The 19,470-nt window shown below is 39.9% G+C and overlaps 1 protein-coding gene and 1 long non-coding RNA gene across 24 annotated transcripts in view; one reads left to right on the forward strand and one right to left on the reverse strand.

Annotated features, from left to right (window-relative positions):
* Positions 1 to 19,470, reverse strand: part of LOC143259034 (uncharacterized) — a 448,485-nt gene that overhangs the window by 264,566 nt on the left and 164,449 nt on the right. For 6 of the 23 annotated variants that reach the window (XM_076519801.1, XM_076519794.1, XM_076519790.1 and 3 more), the window contains exon 1: positions 14,834 to 15,732. The exons of the other annotated variants lie outside the window; for them this stretch is intronic. In XM_076519801.1, coding sequence (XP_076375916.1) covers positions 14,834 to 15,035 — 202 coding nt within the window. In that variant the 5' untranslated portion in view covers positions 15,036 to 15,732. Of the gene's footprint in view, positions 1 to 14,833; positions 15,733 to 19,470 lie in introns of those variants that run through there. 23 annotated transcript variants of the gene reach the window in all.
* LOC143259038 (uncharacterized) lies at positions 16,939 to 17,895 on the forward strand. The gene is made up of 2 exons (XR_013032901.1): positions 16,939 to 17,112; positions 17,398 to 17,895. It is a non-coding gene; the product is annotated as an uncharacterized LOC143259038 (long non-coding RNA).

Here is a 19,470-nt window from a genome sequence, read left to right on the forward strand (position 1 = left end):
AGATAGTTAAGGTTCTAATGCCTTAACTAATCGTTTCTAGTAACGAGTGTAAGCATGTGTGAGTGAGAACATCGTAAACCGAAATAGATTGTATAGCTGAGCTGCGCGATGCGCCACTATGCGGAATCGTATCAATTACTTTTACTGCAAAATAATTCGACGATCATTCTGCAATTATTTCGAGAAATAAATATATTCGAAGAACGGGACTTTTAATTAAACGCATGCGTGCGTTTGAAGAATGATCGTTATCTCGCTACGCCAAAAACGAATGTTCAGGAAATTTAAAAAATTCCACTGGCGAGAAAGAATTAAGCAATTGTAGAAATGCAGAGGAAATAACATAGGAGAATTCTGTTATGGTAAGCAGTTTAAAGACAGTTATCTGTTACGTCACTGTACATGCCGCAAACAAATTTCATACGGTATAAAATTGAAGACAAAATTAGAAAAATTACTTAAATATTCTTTAGATATTCTAAAATACCAACGTTTTCTTAAAATTATAATTATCACGTAGTATAAAAAAAGCCACGAAAAGAAGTGTCGTACGCTTCAAGTGTACAGAGTATCTCAAACTTGATAATTTATTTAATTAATTTGAAGGCACACTTTATAGAAAGTAATCCTTCAAATACTTTCTTAGTTGCATCGAACCCAATTTCGAACTATAATTTGCTAGAACTAACACTCAAAAACAGGTTTTTGATTTTTTCCTTCACGGTCACACTGAAATGATAGGAATGTTTGTACGAGACATTTTTTGATAAACTCCTGTATTGAAGCGTATGTTACAATAAAAATCGTACGTGCAATGTTGTTATTCTTATAAAACGTTAGTCTCGTTTAGTGTTCTTTCATTCCAGCGTTAACGCTGGCGTTACACATTTATGTTAAACAGTATCGTTGTAATACGTGTCTGCTTCGACAGACTAATCGAATTCTCATGCTCCACCAACAACGCAACTATTGACTCAAATCCGCATCAAATCGATGAAATTCGATATTCATACAGTCCGTTCGACCGAGCCAGCCCCATCAACGATTCGAAACGGCCTTTTATGAGGACGATCCGTGAATGAAATCTTTCAAGGCGCGATTACTGGCTTGTGACCCAAAAACGTAAAGAAATACTCGTTTAGTTATCGCGGAGATCAAATTGTCTGAATTAAGCTGACTATACTCAGTCTCTCTAAGTAACCATCTGTCTCATAAAGGAGTGCAATCTCTGTGAAATTGAAACGGCATGGTTGTCGCGTAGAATTTCGCTAAAACTTAATTAAACGGAGTACCGAGTCCGGCTCGAGACGGCGCGGCAGTCCTCTTTCAGCCATTTTTAAGGCAATCTCTGATTAGAAAACGCTTCCGTACTTTTTCCATCATGGTTTCTTCACGGGAGAGATGAACTAATCTCTCAATCGTATGCAATCCGTTTCGGACTGCACATCTTTATCTTTGTTCCTGAACGTTACTCCAGTGAATCATGGCTACGTTCACCTTGTTCACTGTTCAGTACTGTCTGGGTGCTTGAAATATTAAATCTATTGTTTTGCACAAATTGAAGCTTTGAAATGCACTCACTGTTTTTCACGATTTATCTTTTTCGTAATTTAGAAGATGACTACATGCTCGTGTAAATTCACGATGCTTCTACGTTTTCTACATTGGATTATGGCGAGCTTTCTATTTGTACCACTCCAATAATGAATAAAATCATTATCTCTGCACGTGAATAATTTTTGTATGCATGTAAAAGACTGTTGAAACTATTCGCATATTTTGAAATTGATATAATTTAATTTAATTTAATTTAATTTAATTTAATTTAATTTAATTTAATTTATTTAGGGACAGGTGCCTTTTTAATTCTTCCACGAAAATTTAGCATGATAACAATATGATTACAATACACGCAGCAAACGCAAACTGAACATCCTAGCTCCAAGAGATTCTTATTTCACGTACACTTAAATACACGTGTACACGTGAACTTTGTACACACGTACTTCGGTACGTGTCATATTAAGAACACATGTTCCCATGAATTATTTTACGTATATTTAAATGCACGTGTAGTATTTCACGTGCATTTAGTTACACGTATATAATGTATACCGTACATATTGGAAAACAAACTCGCGTCACGAGAAAATAAGTTACGCAAGGAATGGGATAAATGATGCATGCATGTACGTGTACCAAACACACGTGGATTAATGCACGTGGATTTAAATATGTGTGAAATAATTCACGGTTTCACGTGTCCTTTTTTATGATACGTACTTTGATACGTTAATACGAAGTGCACGTGTACACGTGTGCTTTTGATACACGTTCATATATAATATTTTAGTCATATTCTATATAAAAAAAAAATTCGCAAAAATTGTTTATTCATCGTTAAAGTGAGAAAGAACTCTAAGAAAACATCTTAAACTCTAGTCTCGTTGTCACACGTCTATAATGAGAAGCAGTTAGTTATCTCGTTTGAAGTGAAATATGGCAACGAGACAACGCCGCTAAGTCATTCTAAAACGCACATAGTTCTAGCAAAGATAATTCAACTACGGAAAACAAAGTCTCTCTCTGCTTCGCTTAAAGGTTGTTCCGCGGCCGAGTAACTTCGTTCCGCGTAACTGAAGTGGAGGGCTAATAACTACGTTGCAATCATTATCGTTGGTCTGCGTAACGACGAGCGATCGACGTCGCGACACCGTGCTTCATCGGCAATAATAACGACGCGATGAAACTATTTCTGTGCTGCAGAAATAACGTTTTCCGCTCAACTAGATCCAGCATTGAACGCGCGCGGCCTGCGTTCGCCCACGCGGGATTACAAACGAATTATTTCCACGGCGAGACAAACGAACCGTAATCTCGGCGGACAATTCCCGTCGATTATTCGACGTGTTTGGAATCGTGATGAGTCTTCGGGAAGCGTTCCTTCGAAACCCCGGGACCATCGGATCGTCCGGCGGACCATTAAGCCGGCCAATTAAAACTTTCAAGCACGATCAAATCGTTGATCTCGATCGAGACATTGCTTTTAACCCTAGAAAGATAACCATATGACAACGTACGTAAAAGATAACCATACGCTTCAGAGGCGCATGCTTTTCTAAGGCGTCAATTTTATACTAACAATGGATATTTATTTCAGTTAATCTAGTCATTTTAAAGGTTTGGCATTATTGTAAAAATAAAATGCATTCATATTATATTTTTTTATATTTTAAGTAATTTTAAACTTAAATCACTAGACCTCTATGAAAAATTAACAAAAATCAACAGTCTTCGCAGGCGCCTCTGCGACGTAAGGTATCTTTCTCGGGTTAAATATCGATGGGATTTCTATCTTGCTAACATTTCACACCTGAACGAGTCGGACTCGAAATCAAACGAGACAGAGAAAAATAGAAAAAGACACGTTTCTGTGCACCTTTCTCGCGTTACGTAAGCGCAAGAATGTTGCCCCGCGGCTGCATTATCTATAATCTTATTACCGGGCCGAGTATACCGACGATAAGAAGTTTGCAGTATGTTAGAATTTCGATGCAAAGAAAGTGTTCATCTGGTAAACGGTTGCTTTGCGATAGACGTTATTTCGCAGGGCAATGGAACGGAACTTCATTATAATCATTGGGTACGCTGGACAGGCCTATCACTTTCGGAGGCTTTTTTGCCTGCGTTATAGTGTGCAGAATCTCTGTTTCATTTCTAAATTGCATAATTTATCTTTCCTATAATTTGTTAGTGTTCTAGATCTGTTGACTGAAAAAGCGAACGTCCGATATTGCCGTCGCGTCAATTTCAGGTTCTTAGACAACGGTACGAAGTCAGGTTCGAAAGAACGATTTGAGATAATGTACAGAAAAACCTTGCACAATGAAGTAACGAAACGCTAGAACGAATCTAATGAAGATAAGAACAAGTAATCTGTAAATCATTGTGCATAAGCAACGCGTACAAATTCAACGCTCGTGAAAGAAAATGATCTATAAAAACGTGAGACAGTGTTGCCTTACTTTCGACTCGCTAAAAATACACGAAGAAAATAAAATTCTTCTCGGTTCTTGTTTCGGTAATTTCGCCCACAAAAAAAAGAGCTCGCATAAAATTCCGCAATCTAGGTTCCATTATGCTATCCGAATTTTATGACGCGAATAGTAATGCGACGCGATAAAAGACTCGAAGCGCGGAGTCGAGTAGTAGAAAAATTCGACTTGTCCATAAAATGTGCTACACTATTTTTATAATACCTTTTGACACATCGTAAAGCTGGTTGTTACTACAAAATTGTTGTATTCGGATCTTCCGACAGATTTTTGCGTAATCTGACGCAACATTAATACAGCAAGTAAATATACTATCAGATTTCACAATTTTCGGTAGAAAATCCTGGTTGTAAGGGACAGAACATGGTAAAAATTTCAAGACGTTAAGTTGGAGAACTACATTCGCATTTTTCTTTTTCAGTAACGACAAACGTTAAAACTTTCGCCTCGGACAAGTACTATTTCCTTCGACGCTAATCCTCGCGTTCTAACTTATGCAGATTGACATTTGCATAGAGATGAGTTCACTAATAAAACAGATGGCTGTTGCTTACACGGGACTTAAACTAAAACCATCGGTATCTCGCAAACGTTTCAATCTCTGCGCCCATTAATGCGTATTATCGCTCAAGTGTTAAAGCGATGAAAGCTGCATGCACGCCTCCCGAGCCCAAAAACAAAGCGAGGCAAACAAAAGCGAGCAAATATTTACAATCGTTGGCGTATACGTTGCGCCGTGCATTCTTTCTTCGGCTCGAGACTACGGACGTGCCGATACCGAAAGGTTTCTGGACTGTTTTTGTCCGCGGCTAAATCGCGGTATGACTAACGAAAAATCGCTGGAACGTTCGAAAGTAATTCGCGGCGCGTTTCATAACCGCGTTTTACGCGAATTCCGATTCGTCGATGGCTGGCCGGGGCACGGGCCGTTAGGTTGTTTCGACGGACAGCCGACGGGAGGTAGAAAAATGCACGGTCGACACCGTTCCTTCGTTTCACGCGGAAAAAGCAGCGCGGGATCCTGATTGAAAAGAGCCGTGTTCCCGAAGAGAACGCGCGGAGTGACGCGCGCGCGGCGCAGGTTTCACGCTTGCTTTCTTGTCGATCCCGGCTGTCGATACATCGGCGGGATCGGCGCGGAACAGCCGATGGGTTAATTAGCAAAAATATCAGGCGGCGCTCCGGGGTCGAGAGAGGCTTCCCTGGCCGTGGATTACGAAACAAAAATCGACGCTGCCTTTCGAAAGCCGGCGCTCGCGCGCCGCGCTGTATCGGGCTCGGGCCGACTGTTTGCCGGTGATTAAAAACGTGACCAGGTTTATCCTTTCGAAACAGGACGCAGAGGCGAGTAGAAATCGCCGCTGCATGTGGACTCGCCATTAAACAAGATTGCGCGTTGCTAAGCCCGGAATTATTAGCCCGAGAGCTACGCGCCGCGATGGGAGGCATTAAAAACTAGCAGATTGTCCTAGTACGATAACAGACATAACTGTACCCGGTGAAAAAGGCTCGACCTGCGATTCCATAAATCCCGAGGACTGACGCGATGTCAACGGCTCCACGGAGAAGGGGAAAAAAAACCACCGACCGGTATCGTGCTTATGGTTATGGCGTTTATAATCTGGGATGAAGAGGTTGACGACGCTGGGAACGAATGACAGAGGAATTTGTAATTGGTCGACGTCGGATTAACGATGAACGCGGTCGATAAAGTTCGGACGGGAGCAGGAGACAATTTGTCGTAAAATTATACATATAGACTGCAGATGGGGAGCGCGGGCGATGTGTGTGTGCACAAATTTCGGAATGTAAGAGGTAAGGTATTTCTTTGCTGGATTATCATTTCGCTGGAAATGCAGTTTAAGGAGTTACGTTGACTTTTAAGGCTTTTAAGAAATTGCGTTTTGATAGCCGCGTTCGAGAAACGCGAATATATATTCTCGTTTAAATTTTAATCTTGGAGTATTTTTATAATCTTCTTATCATTGTCGATTACTCTGTTACATTTACTGTTGTAAAATGCTGCTTCATCTAGCTATGTCTCTACGTTTCCGAAGATAATCTTATATTTGAGAAAAACGTGAGAAAATTCTTGTATTTTTAGGAAATGATATTTTCACATTTTCCTTAAAACGAGCAATCTAATACACACACTCGGCGAATGCAATGAAACAGGAATAGTGGGTTTAAAAATTGATAGAACTTCCACCGAATTCCAGCAGAATTCCATCTCACCAGTGAAAGAAGAGAAGTCGCAATTTTTACGAAATACTGTAAGATTGATTCTGCTTTCGTTTCTTATCTGTGCAACATTACGCGCAGTTTTCCGTAATGTTCCCTTCGGTTTTATATCATGTCGATATCCTGTCTGAATCTGTACATTTACCGCTTTAGTTTCGGTTTGATGACTGGTTCGCAAGCATTCCCGAGGCTAGGTAAAATAACGTCCTGCGGACCTCGTCGATTACGCGCGGCTTCTTTACTATTTATTCTTGCGATCTAACTAGAACAACCGTGTTCATCTGCGTAATAAAAATTGATAATGATTACGGTCTACTTTTCGGAAAAATCGACTTGAGATGCAGCCAATGACCATGATGGCTATCCGCCCAACTCCGGCATATAGGTTGAAGTTATTGGATTGGAGTGGACAGATATGACCATTGTTGTACCACGGGTCTCTATTTTCGAGGAAAGCACTGTGCATCGGGAAAGTTACGATTTTGCAGAAAATTGAAGATTTAGAACGCACTTAATTTTACAAAATTTAACAACGCTCTTATTTATGCTTACATGTTGATAATTTTTTAATTTTAGTTACTATGAAATTGGATCTTGTGTATACACTTAAAGAATGATAACAACAATAACGATATCATAGGTGACGAAGTTACTGAAGATGAGATACACAAGGTGCTTGGTAGTACGACTTATCTGACAATAAGTCAGATATTGAAATTATAATAATATTAGAAGCGCAGTCTTAATATTTATCTTCGTCATATTACTTACTATTACTATTCTTAAAAACAGAAGTCGCTTTTTTAGAGAAAACGCGTCAAAATTATTGCATAAAATTCTATTTCATTTTACTGGAATATTTTTATTATATTATGTATCTGTCTGCCCAAATACACCCACACAAATATTAATAATATCGTTTTAACACGCTCAATACGAACGTCACAGAAGCATATGCAAATACACGTTTTAATTAATTATGTGGGTGTAACTATTTAAAATCGTTACACAATACGATATTTCGAGAATTTTCTGATTTCCTCTTTGGCAATATTTTGATTACATTTAATAAAAGCACACGTCGTATTTAATACAACGAATAAAATAATGTATAACGCTGATAAGCCCTAATTGATTTGGGTTAGATAAATATACATTGTGTACAAGAGTATAATTGCTTTTTGTTGAAACAGCCTAAATACACCATGTTTCGTAATGACTGGACTGCGGATCTTTATGCAAAACAAACATTCAAATTAATCCAAATCCAAATTAATTGTAAGGAATATAACGCAGTTGAAAATGTCTTTCCTCCTTTAATGAAACAATATCCTTAAATTCGTCTAATATCTTTACAATTTAAATGTTGACATAAATCCGCACTTAAAATTCGTATTAACCCCTTGTCATACCATTTTCTTCGCAGTTACTGCGATTCGAAATTTTTCGATTCTAATAATTCCTTAGAAAGAAAAAGAAATGAATGCTTATTGTGCACCTGAATTTACTTGAATGCTTAAATATTGACGACAAAAGAATAGAATTTTATTGCAATTTTAATGGACAAAATAACATCTATACTCGATGAGTTAATAATAGAAATTTTCATGACGACTCGGACTCGTCAAAGTACGGCAAGGGGTTAATCACATAAAATCCGCACTTTACTAATGACGCATGATTTTTAACCATGCAAGTTTCTATCTACTCAACACATTTTCCACCGATCGTTCATCCAATAAGAAGACTTGATATGTTCAAAATATTTAAAAATAGAGAAGAAAAAAAAACCCCCGTCACATTCTCAACGGTCTTGCCCCTCGCCGCCGTTCCGTTATGAGACATAATTCTCGGTGAAATTCCCGGCGGAATTAAAAGGGAAACACCCTGAAATTCCAAACAACATGCTTCGGGCATCAAGTCCGTCAGAGAAATACGTTCCCCAGACGTACCATAAATTTTTCGCGGCAAGCCTGGACTCCGCGGGTAACGATCGAACGGCAGGTGTAGGGTATCGCGAAAACGAGAACGCGAAACGGTCCCGAGACGTGCGACTGCTTCCGTTTTCGCGGATCAAGAGAGCACCGCCCCTATTCCGCGAACGCGAGAGCAGTAGCTGCTGTTTTCATTTCCCGGTTTGGCTTCCCAAGTCGACGTGTTTCCCCCTTTGTTTGGCCAGCTCGCAGAAATGAAAAACCGTGTAACGATGCGCGAGACCGAATGCGCTTATCGCGACGTTTCGACGGCGTTATTTCACACTCGATTGCTGATAACAATAACGCGCGGCGCGAGCTTCCGTAATGAAATTGCAGCAGGCGCGCACGCCGACGATTCTTCGGCGACGATTAACGCGGGGATTTTCTGCAAGAGAAATTGCGCGTTAAGAATCACGCCGGAGTTCGTCGTAAATTGTCAGTCGAAAACTAAATCGTTTTGCGGAAATGAGACTGGAACTTTCGACGAAATAGTAGAACGCGTGAAATGTAAAAAAATGTGGATAATGATGTTTCTATCTCCAAATTGCTACTTCACTGACTTTTGTACAATATCGATGCTAATTGAGACAGGTATAAAGAATCGAAAAAAAATCTCGTAACTGTTAAAAATGGTCGGCGGATTTTATGCGTTTGTGAGAACAATGGGTGGGGTGAAATTTCAAACAACGAATATATTAGAAGAATTTAAGAATATCTATGTATTATTTTTAACTCGGCGCAGTTATTTGGAAAAGAAAGAAATTTCTATTTGACTCGTGTTTGTTGCAATCGATTACAATTTTTCTATCTCCAAATTGCTACTTCACTGGCTTTTGTACAATATCGATGCTAATTAAGACAGTTATAAAGAATCGAAAAAAATCTCATAACTGTTAAAAATGGTCTGCGGATTTTATGCGTTTGTGAGAACAATGGGTGAGTGCAATTTCAAACAACGAATATATTAGAAGAATTTAAGAACATCTATGTATTATTTTTAACTCGGCGCAGTTATTTGGATAAGAAAGAAATTTCTATTTGACTCGTGTTTGTTGCAATCGATTACGATTTTTCTATCTCCAAATTGCTACTTCACTGGCTTTTGTACAATATCGATGCTAATTAAGACAGTTATAAAGAATCGAAAAAAATCTCGTAACTGTTATAAATGGTCTGCGGATTTTATGCGTTTGTGAGAACAATGGGTGAGTGCAATTTCAAACAACGAATATATTAGAAGAATTTAAGAACATCTATGTATTATTTTTAACTCGGCGCAGTTATTTGGAAAGGAAAGAAATTTCTATTTGACTCGTGTTTGTTGCAATCGATTACGATTTTTCTATCTCTAAATGCTACTTCACTGGCTTTTGTACAATATCGATGCTAATTGAGACAGGTATAAAGAATCGAAAAAAAATCTCGTAACTGTTAAAAATGGTCTGCGGATTTTATGCGTTTGTGAGAACAATGGGTGAGTGCAATTTCAAACAACGAATATATTAGAAGAATTTAAGAACATCTATGTATTATTTTTAACTCGGCGCAGTTATTTGGAAAAGAAAGAAATTTCTATTTGACTCGTGTTTGTTGCAATCGATTACGATCATTTTTATCTTGCATAAAGATCCGCGGTCTACTTATTAAGTATAGCGGTTTCGATGCTTCGGAATCGTCATTATATCGGTCTTATAACTGTTATTATTGAAAATGGGTGTTTAATAGAATGCACACTTTAATACACTGGTAAGAAAAGACCTTATTTTACGGCGCGTCAGGAAGCTCTTTAGCAGCGACTATCGCCGGAACCACGAAAAAGAAGGTTCGGGTCTCCTCGTATCTGGAGACTGTTACACGCTTAGGCCCCACAAGCACGAGCATTGATACTTTCCTATCTTTCTTTCAAACGGTTCTAAGAACATTGATTTGTTTTTGCTCGTGGACAATAAGTCCACTGTAGGCGATACGCAATGATATTCCGATAACTATTTCTCGGTTCTTGGTTTCGTTTGTAGATCCATTTTACGTAACAAATATATTGTATTTCCTTCAGGAATTGAAAGTATAGATTCTATGATTAACCCTTTTAGCACCGAACGACGATATATTGTACACTCGCCAAAAATACAAACGACGATATATCGTTGCGCCTCTGTTAGAGCCTTATTATACTCATCACAAAAGATCTGTGTTTAAGTATAACTTCATAAAATGTTAAAATGGTTCATATTCGATGCAACACAAGTGAAAAAATGTTTATTAGATCAACTTTTTGTTATATCTTATGTTGTTTCGTGCCGAGGGTCTGTATATGCCAGAGTGAATCTTTCACGAATTTCAGGAAAGTAAATGTTGAAAACGATGGCCAATATAACCCGCGCCCGTTATTTTCGGAAATACCCGGCCCTAAACATTTGCCACCGAACATATCCAAACCAATAGAATATTTCGATTTATTTTTTACGTACCAATTTCTGAACATGTTGATTTTTTCTATGTGCAATTACGTTTTGAAAAAGAGAAATTACTTTGTACGACTTTTATTGTCTTATACTTATGTTATTCTTATGATTTTTAACAAATATCGAAACTTCATTGGTATTGATTTATTCTCCATTCCTTTCGCAATATGCTGCTTTTTGAATTTTGTAAATATCACGCCTACTTTGGTTTTTACGAGCATTTTCGCAAACCTCTACAAATTCGCCGATTCGGCCCAGTATTCTTCGCCTAGGTACGCTTCTTTCGCTCGGTGCTAAAAGGGTTAAGTCGAAAATCTGTGCAATATCGGTGCATTTTTATAATACGCTGTATTTGGTGACAGCCTACGGTTAAAATTTTGATGCACAATCTTGTTCTCTAACAAACATAATAAGGGTTTATATTTAACATTACTTAATCTTTGTATTGTCACAAGAACTTGGTTAACGAATTCCTCCATACTGTATCCACTTTTGCGTTTGTTTCATTACGTTTGGTCCAGTAATACATGCTTACGAATGCACAAGAATGTACATACTATGCGAGAGAAGTGGCCTGATTAAATGATACAAAAACTAACGTTATGTGGATTTTGTAATTAAAGCTTTTTTTATATTTTAGTCAAGAGCTCAAAATAACTATAACACTAAATTCAATGAATACATATTCGGTTTCGCTCGAACAATACGGAGCGTTTCGTTCTGCACGCAGTTCGTTGTTGCTTACGCCGGTCCTTTGAACGCACACATAAGAACACATGATCCCAAGTACCAAGTAACCCAACAGAAATTACACGTAAGCTTCCTTAGCCCAAGATTAATCCACTTTTTTCCGTAAGCACCATTTAGTGTTTTAATTGCTACAACGTAAAAATGTAATTATCCAGCTTCGTGGCTCGTAATTGGAAACCCTCGGTGAACTCATTAAATTTTCTGTATGTATATATAGTTTGTTTATGGATCAACGAACTAATTATATGTCATCGTTCTGCCAGAAGGAGGAGAAATGTATTTATCCAAATACGTGTTTTGCAACGTTGAATATCAAATGACTCTGCCGAATACGATCTAATTACTTGCTACGACACTTCGCACACCTGTGCCAGATGTGGGCAAAAAGTAATCTGATTAATGATTAACGATTATGACTAACTGAAGGTCATGATTAATGAATAACTTAAGCAACGAAAGCAAATGTAATCATTTAACAATTTTGAATAGTTTTTTTAGAAAATATTTCGTGGCCCAACAGAAGATATTTTTTATTTGGACCCCTCATCCGGACCCAATAACAAGTGAAGAGAAAAGATAAATTAATCACTCGTTTACAGATTAATGTAATCATGATCACTGATTTATACTAGTAACGATTCATCGATTAATGATTACGATTACCATGATTACTTTTCATAATAAATTACACAAATAATCACAAAACAGCCGATTACTGCCCAATTCTGTCCTGTGCCAATATTTTCTAATCCGACTGAGCCACCGTATTCGTCGCGCCGTCGTATTAACCGAGAGTGTTTTCCTAAGAAAAGAATCCTGGATTCATGCTTTTTCCATTTACAATTTCTTACAGAGTCACATGCACTCGAGTTTGCAGGCGCCAGAGGCATTTCCCGTATTGCGCCCGGTAAATTCGAATTCGCAGTAAATGCTAAAGAGTCCCCGATGCAATTACGAATATCCCTTTAAACATCCGATGCGGTTTTTATCATGATTCCCGCGCTAATGTAAACTGTATTTTATGCAAAATACGCCCGGAGAATTGTGCATTGGCATTCGTAGCACCGTGTCCATAATCCCGGGCCGTGTGTGCGACAAAGGGAGCCAAAACCGAATGTCGTATTCGTTTCGCATATAACCAGTAATTCCAATTAAAAGTTCCTGCCAGTCGCCGCGATGAAACTCCCAAGAGCTCGGTTTTGTCAGAGAATATAGACTAAGTTTCAAGTTAACCGGACCGACACATCCGCGAGCTCTTTACTTAGCTAGATTACTATCACGTCGACATCTGATAAAAACACACACACACATACACACACGCACAACGCGGATCCGCGCGTCATTACGGAATAAACATGTATCGTATAAAAAGGTGAAACGATAAAGTCGATTGAAGTCGCTCCAAAAAAAAAAGAAACGTCGCCGCTCGATGGCTTAATTGTTCAAGCCCGTGGAAATATTGAAATAGCCGTTCGAATGAAAACGAATCGCAGATGTGCCAGCTATGCAAATAACTCGGTATGCGATAAATGTTTTTGTAATGCGCAAATATTGCCAATCGACGTAATGCGCGAGCGGTTGTACTTCAAACTTTATGCAAAGCGTGTTCACGGAATAGCCTTCAAAAATATCTTGACCGTGCACGCGGAAAACAGATAACGAGGCCTTTGACGAAGGCGAATTTCAGTGGAACCGAAGTATCATCACTTTTCTCAATTTATGTTCAAGATCATGTTCTTATTTATAAAATGTTTTGCTTTGTGTGTTAAAAGTTTCAAATCCTGAATCGCTGAATACAGCGAAAGGATCTCGGCCAGTAATTACTAATCCTCTAATTACTTTAAGCAGCCTACTTAAACTCAGTAACACTCTTAATCGTGAATTATTATTCAAATTACTGTAGCATGTTCATGCAAGTTCGCCTTCTTAAGCGTCTTAACTCACGAACCGAGCTGGTAATAAAAAGATTCTCAATGACGCAAAAATCTTGTTTGTCATAGTTTTGCTAGTTTCAGTCGTTAAACTCTCTAACATTTTCGATTCTATATGAACTTCATAAGCTGGCTCACATCTTAATATCATACGAAAAATGTTCGAAGCGGTAGTTCCAAAGAATCAACGTTTTTAAGCACAACGTTCGTTAACATGAGGTTTACGGAACGTATGAAAATGAGGTATTCCATGTTTCATTGGGCATACATTATGATAAAAGTCGCAGATACTCTAAATAAATTAACGCTTGCCACTTTCACGAAGCAATATCTGCTCATCTATCACAAAATATCTGCTCTTAGAGCTCCGTAAACATAATATTAACACATTAACCCGAGAAAGATAACCTACGTCGCAGAGGCGCCTGCGAAGACTGTTGATTTTTGTTAATTTTTCATAGAGGTCTAGTGATTTAAGTTTAAAATTACTTAAAATATAAAAAAATATAATATAAATGCATTTTATTTTTACAATAATGCCAAACCTTTAAAATGACTAGATTAACTTAAATAAATATCCATTGTTAGTATAAAATTGAAGAGCATGCGCCTCTGAAGCGTATGGTTATCTTTTACGTACGTTGTCATATGGTTATCTTTCTAGGGTTAAAGGCGGGGGATCATGACGAAAGTATGCTAGGTAACGCAGCGACCGCCCCGCCTCGTTTTTCGTCCTAGAGCGGGCGATATTTTGTGTAATCATGAAAAAATTTAGACTTAAAAAAGTTTATTTAAACTCTTAAAACTAAAAGAAATATTAAAAAAGAACTAAACACTAATATTACAAAAAATGTTTTAAAGTACATATTTATGAGAAGTCGAGATCAATCGTAGTACTACGACTCCCGCCTTTAATGTGTTAAGAAACATTTCCGGAATGTTGCCATAATTATTAATATTTCGTTGCGTATGTCCTGATGAATTTCCCCTCGGCGTTCAACGAACAAGAGTAAATCATTTTACGTCGCATTTCGAAAACTCGAGGTTCATATTTCTACAAAAACGACATTTCGTTGTATAAATCCCGTCGATCCAAACAATTTCTGTCCGAATCATTTGTCCTAGACCGCTGCACGAATCACGAACGATAGTGCTAGGTGATTCACCTAACCTGACCTCGAAACGTAACACAAATCCACGTGAACAGCAAGGAAAACAGTGAGGACATCCCACCGCTTCCTTCCCGCAAAAACCGTCTACAGGAAAAGCTTTCGAACGACTGAGCGAGCAGCGAACGCGTTCGAAGTACATAGATGGCAACTATCGGGGGGCCAGTATCCTGGACGCGTTGCGAAGCCGTGGAAAAGGACTGGGGAGATAAGTGGTCGACAGTGACCTAGTGCAATCAATCGACTCACATAGCCAGACGTTGCCACGGGGCGCAGTGTGGAGCAGGTTCAGATGCAAGTTGAAGTCGAGGCTGGCTAGATCCTGTCTCAGGTGGGTGCTGTCCATGATCAATGCTCGTTCTGGCAGCAGGAAGAGATGGTCGCTCCCCTCCGCGGGCCCCAGGGTTCGCGGCACGCCGAGCCCAAGAGGCCCAGAACGGGCCGTCAACATCCTATCCTCGCAACTGTCAAAGACCGCGTTGTCGCCCGATGGCGCATCCTCGGACCCGATTCCCGACACGCTGGCCGTCGGACTTCACTCTTTTTATCGCCGATATCACACCTCACCCTCTCCGGCACCTCTCCACCACACTCCTCGATACTCCCTCGCTGTGGAAACGGTGGCTCTCTCCGGACACTGATCACTTGCGGTTGATTAAACGTCCCTCGAGCCGCGGGGGACCTGCCTCCAGCTCGTTGTCCTGCCTGTGACAACTCTTTCGATCTCTTCCGACCGTCCGATCTTTTCCACGGAACTGTCGATATCAGGTTGCAACAATTAAACGGCCTTCTAGGAAGACGAGCCGGGTAGTTCGAGGAACATCAGATTCCCTAACGGACTAAATGAATTCGTCAGCGTGGATCGATGGGACCGTTATTGGCATTGTTTCGCCATCTCGCGGATTTGGAGCAGTCCACACGTGCTCGTACGCAGCTTCTCCGAAATATCACCGTGATCAAGATAGGGTACGAAAGGATATTGCAGCTCCAGGAAAGTCGCCGTTTGGTCCCGCCGGTCTCTCGGAAACGGTTGTGATTAATTATTAAACAACTCGTATAAGCTTGCAGGAGGCGGCTTTCGTAAACAGAGGAAGAACCCAAGTCGTTCGAGAGAGCCTAAATATGTCGACTATATTTTTAGCTCGTAAACCGATGCATATTTTTAGTACGGTTCTCTCGGCGGGAATTTACAGTTGTTCAGACGTTTGCCAGACAAAGGTGGTGAATGAGCGCGATTCCTCCAAGCGAGGAAGGCACGCGGAGCACTTATTCGGCCGACCCTCCCACAGTGTTCTCCTCTCTCATCGCGGCTCGACGCGCAGCTACGCGTTCCAATTAATCCGCCGCCAATTAACGGCCGACAGAGTTTTGTCGATCATTAATTGCGGATCGTCTGGCGGCGCGCGGTTTCCCGGTGTTTGGACGGTCTGCTGGACTCGCGTGGAGTCCGCCTCGGAACTCTCTCCAGCCACCGGGAGGACAACGGCGATGTCGAGGACGAGGCCGTGGACGACGACGGCTAGGACTAGGACAAGGACGGGCGACGCTGTTTCTCTCCCTTCGGGGTCCCGCCTGTTATCTCTCGGCCGTTTTCACTGTCGTCGCCGCGATAGACACGGCCGCATTGTACGCGCGACGTATCTTCGATCGGCGAGACGGGAGGAACACGCTCGCGATCTTCTGAGTCACTCGGTCAGTCAACTCGCCGCGGAACGAGGGAGACAGTTGTGTACGAGCGTGACACGCGGACCGCCGCGCCGGAGGAATTGACCGCGCGGACGAGTGGCGTCGTTGAATTCGTTTAGAGGCGGGTGTTGCCTCGTTAAGAAGTCCCGGAGCGGCTGCGAGTCGAGCGCTGGATCCCCCGCGCACCGTTCGCCAGAGACCTTCGAACGAAAGGTCCCCGGGATTCTCTCTTTGTCAGCGGTGGAGCGGCGTGTTTACGTCCAGGCGAATCTCAGATGGTATCGATCGGCGAGTAATCGTCGGGCACACTGACACTGTGGCAGAGAAATCTCCGAAGCGGGAACACGTGTCGACGGAGAGAAAGGGCAACCTCCAACCGCACAACCGATCAAAGGGACGCGGATAAGAGCCGGTGGAAGGCCAGGCCGTTGTCTGTCGGCCGCGCGGCACAGTCAGTCGATGACAGCCGTGGGACTCGTGGCGACGCGCAGATATCGAAAGTAACGCGATCCTTCGCGCGTGGCGGTCAGCGTTCGACTGAATGACGCCGCGGTGCAGCGCGCGTCTCGAGCCGCGCCGAGGGGTGCCGGAAATCCCCGAACACGCTAAGACACGATCGGCCGCGCCGGACACGGCACTTTTCACTTGTTTCGACGAGATTTCGTCGGGGAGATGGAAGTGGCCGAGAACCCGAAAATGTCGGGTCGCGACGCACCGTGTCGGGCCGGGCCGGGCCGGGTTGCGGAGAGATCGGCTCCGACCGAGATTTCAGGGCGTCTGAACTACAATTTCGCGACTAATTTCGTTCGACACTTTGACTACCGCGTAATCCATTTGTGACGGTAATTATTTGCTCAAACTTCTAAGCTAATTTATACGCCGATGGATCGAGTTTAGCACATTTGGTTATCACTTTAGCATCTGCGACTGTAAAAATATTGAAAGCGTACTCGGTAGAATATCTTTACTTTTCTATCTTTATTTTACTTAGCAATTTAGTACTTCGATTTTGTGGAACTTTTTGGGTTGCCAGTTTGACAGTCAAACCGTAAATCTCTTGTAATGAAGAATAGGAAATACGATGTATATATATATATAATTTGTATTGATATTGTATTACTTTATAGGCGTGATGTATTATTTGAAAATAGTACGTGTAACCCGTTCCCTCCTCGATGACTGGACGAATCTACTCGCCCAAAGAGAATGGAGAACAGCGATTGGACGAATCTACTTGCCCAAAAGGATGAAAAACGACGGTCGCCCGAATCTACCGAGGGGATGAAATACGGGACCGTGCATTTGTCTCTGTCGTCACCGAGACTCGTGAATCCTGCTGTTCTCCAAGAACAATTCACTTTTGTCCGCAATGATATCTCCTTTAAGGATCCATGGTGGAACAAATTTTCGTGCGGGATATTATCTCTTCCATCGAAGAATTAATTGCTTCGAAGAATTAATTGCACTTTTGTTCGCGATTGCGAAATATTAGGAGTTTTTCGTAATTGTATAGCTAAATATAAACGCAATGTCTTGGAAAACGTATTAGTACTTTATATTAATAGAAATATCATCTATATTTTAACATACTAGTATATATATATTAAACGCAATGTCTTGGAAAACGTATTAGTACCTTATATTAATAGAAATATCATCTATATTTTAATATACTAGTATATTATAATACAAACAACTTATTTATTGAATTAGAAGTTGGAAAGGTAAGATGTCTAAGAGTAGTCTCTCTAACATTAATAATCTTTCTGCGTTTCTTCTAACATTATGCAAATCGTAACATTTGGTACACCGCATACATTGGTACTTTAATTAATTTTTAAATTTTATAATCTTCATCTGACAATATCTTTTTCATACTTCTTAGTCCATGATGTTAATTGTTATTGCTACCAAAAAATTAACATGTAGAAATTGTTAACTAATCAAATTCTTCTGGAATAAAAAAAATGGTTCTACAGAAATATTAGAATCCTGGCATCTCATAAAAAGCCTCTGTCAAACTAGCTTTCTCTATTAATTTTGTACACAATTACCTAGTATATTTTACACGTGATATACTTGCTCTAACTGCTAATGACTTAAATAATTAACCATCCAAACTGATGATTTCGTGTACATTCTCTTCCCATGGGTTCAAAGAATAATTAATTTGCGAAAATGTAATTATTTTTATTAAGATATATATATAATTATATATATATATATATATATATATATATATATATATATATATATATATATATATATATTATATATAAAGATATATATATATAATAAAAATAATTACATTTTCGCAAATTAATGCGAAAAATTATATATATATATATAATATTGTACAAAATAATACCGTTCCGATAATATCCAAAATGTAAAGGAATATTAATGAAACACGTGATATAAATTCAACCACGATTATTAAAGTAATTGCAACGTGTGCTACCCGATATGGCGTCGCTGACGTGGACGTGCGCGTCGATCCAGCTTGAAGGAATAATACGACTTCAAATTTCGAGGCAGAAAAGGATTTATTTTTAGTCCGCGAAAGACGTGTACGAAGTGAGGCCCTTGGAAAATAAATGAATGCGAGTAGAGTCGCGTATTTAGCAAATCTATAATAGATCTCTTAGGGGAGGCACGAGGTATGTGTATGAAGGATTCTATTTTGGACTGAAAGCTCGGGAGATTGCTGCTTCATCCTTTATAATTAAGATAGACGGTATCGTTGCTACGGATAACCATCGGAGTTAGCTACCGAAACAATTTACGCAACTCTAAATATTCTCTTTATTAGTTTCATAATTGAATTTTCTGCTGCACACTTGTTGTATTGTAGCTTATTCATAGGCGCCGGTTCTTTTCTTCGATTTCGATTAGTTAAGAGGCCATTACGCACTCCGACAAATGGCAATTACTTCTGGATAGATACAATTAAAAGATAATTACCGCGGTTTGCAGTAAACGAAAATATAAACGGAGGAAGTGGACTCGAAACTGATGACTGTTAGTGTATGATACGAAACGTACACACCGCATTAAATGAATACATATTTATGCGGTCGACGCAACAGCAACGGCCACAAGAATACTGATCTCGAAATGAGCTCATTAATTTGTTAGAAAAATCAAGATTGCGAAGAAAATTCTTTTTTTGATGTTGCATCTTATTCTCTAGCCTTTTA

Source organism: Megalopta genalis, chromosome 3 (assembly GCF_051020955.1).
Source record: "Megalopta genalis isolate 19385.01 chromosome 3, iyMegGena1_principal, whole genome shotgun sequence".
Taxonomy (NCBI): domain Eukaryota; kingdom Metazoa; phylum Arthropoda; class Insecta; order Hymenoptera; family Halictidae; genus Megalopta; species Megalopta genalis.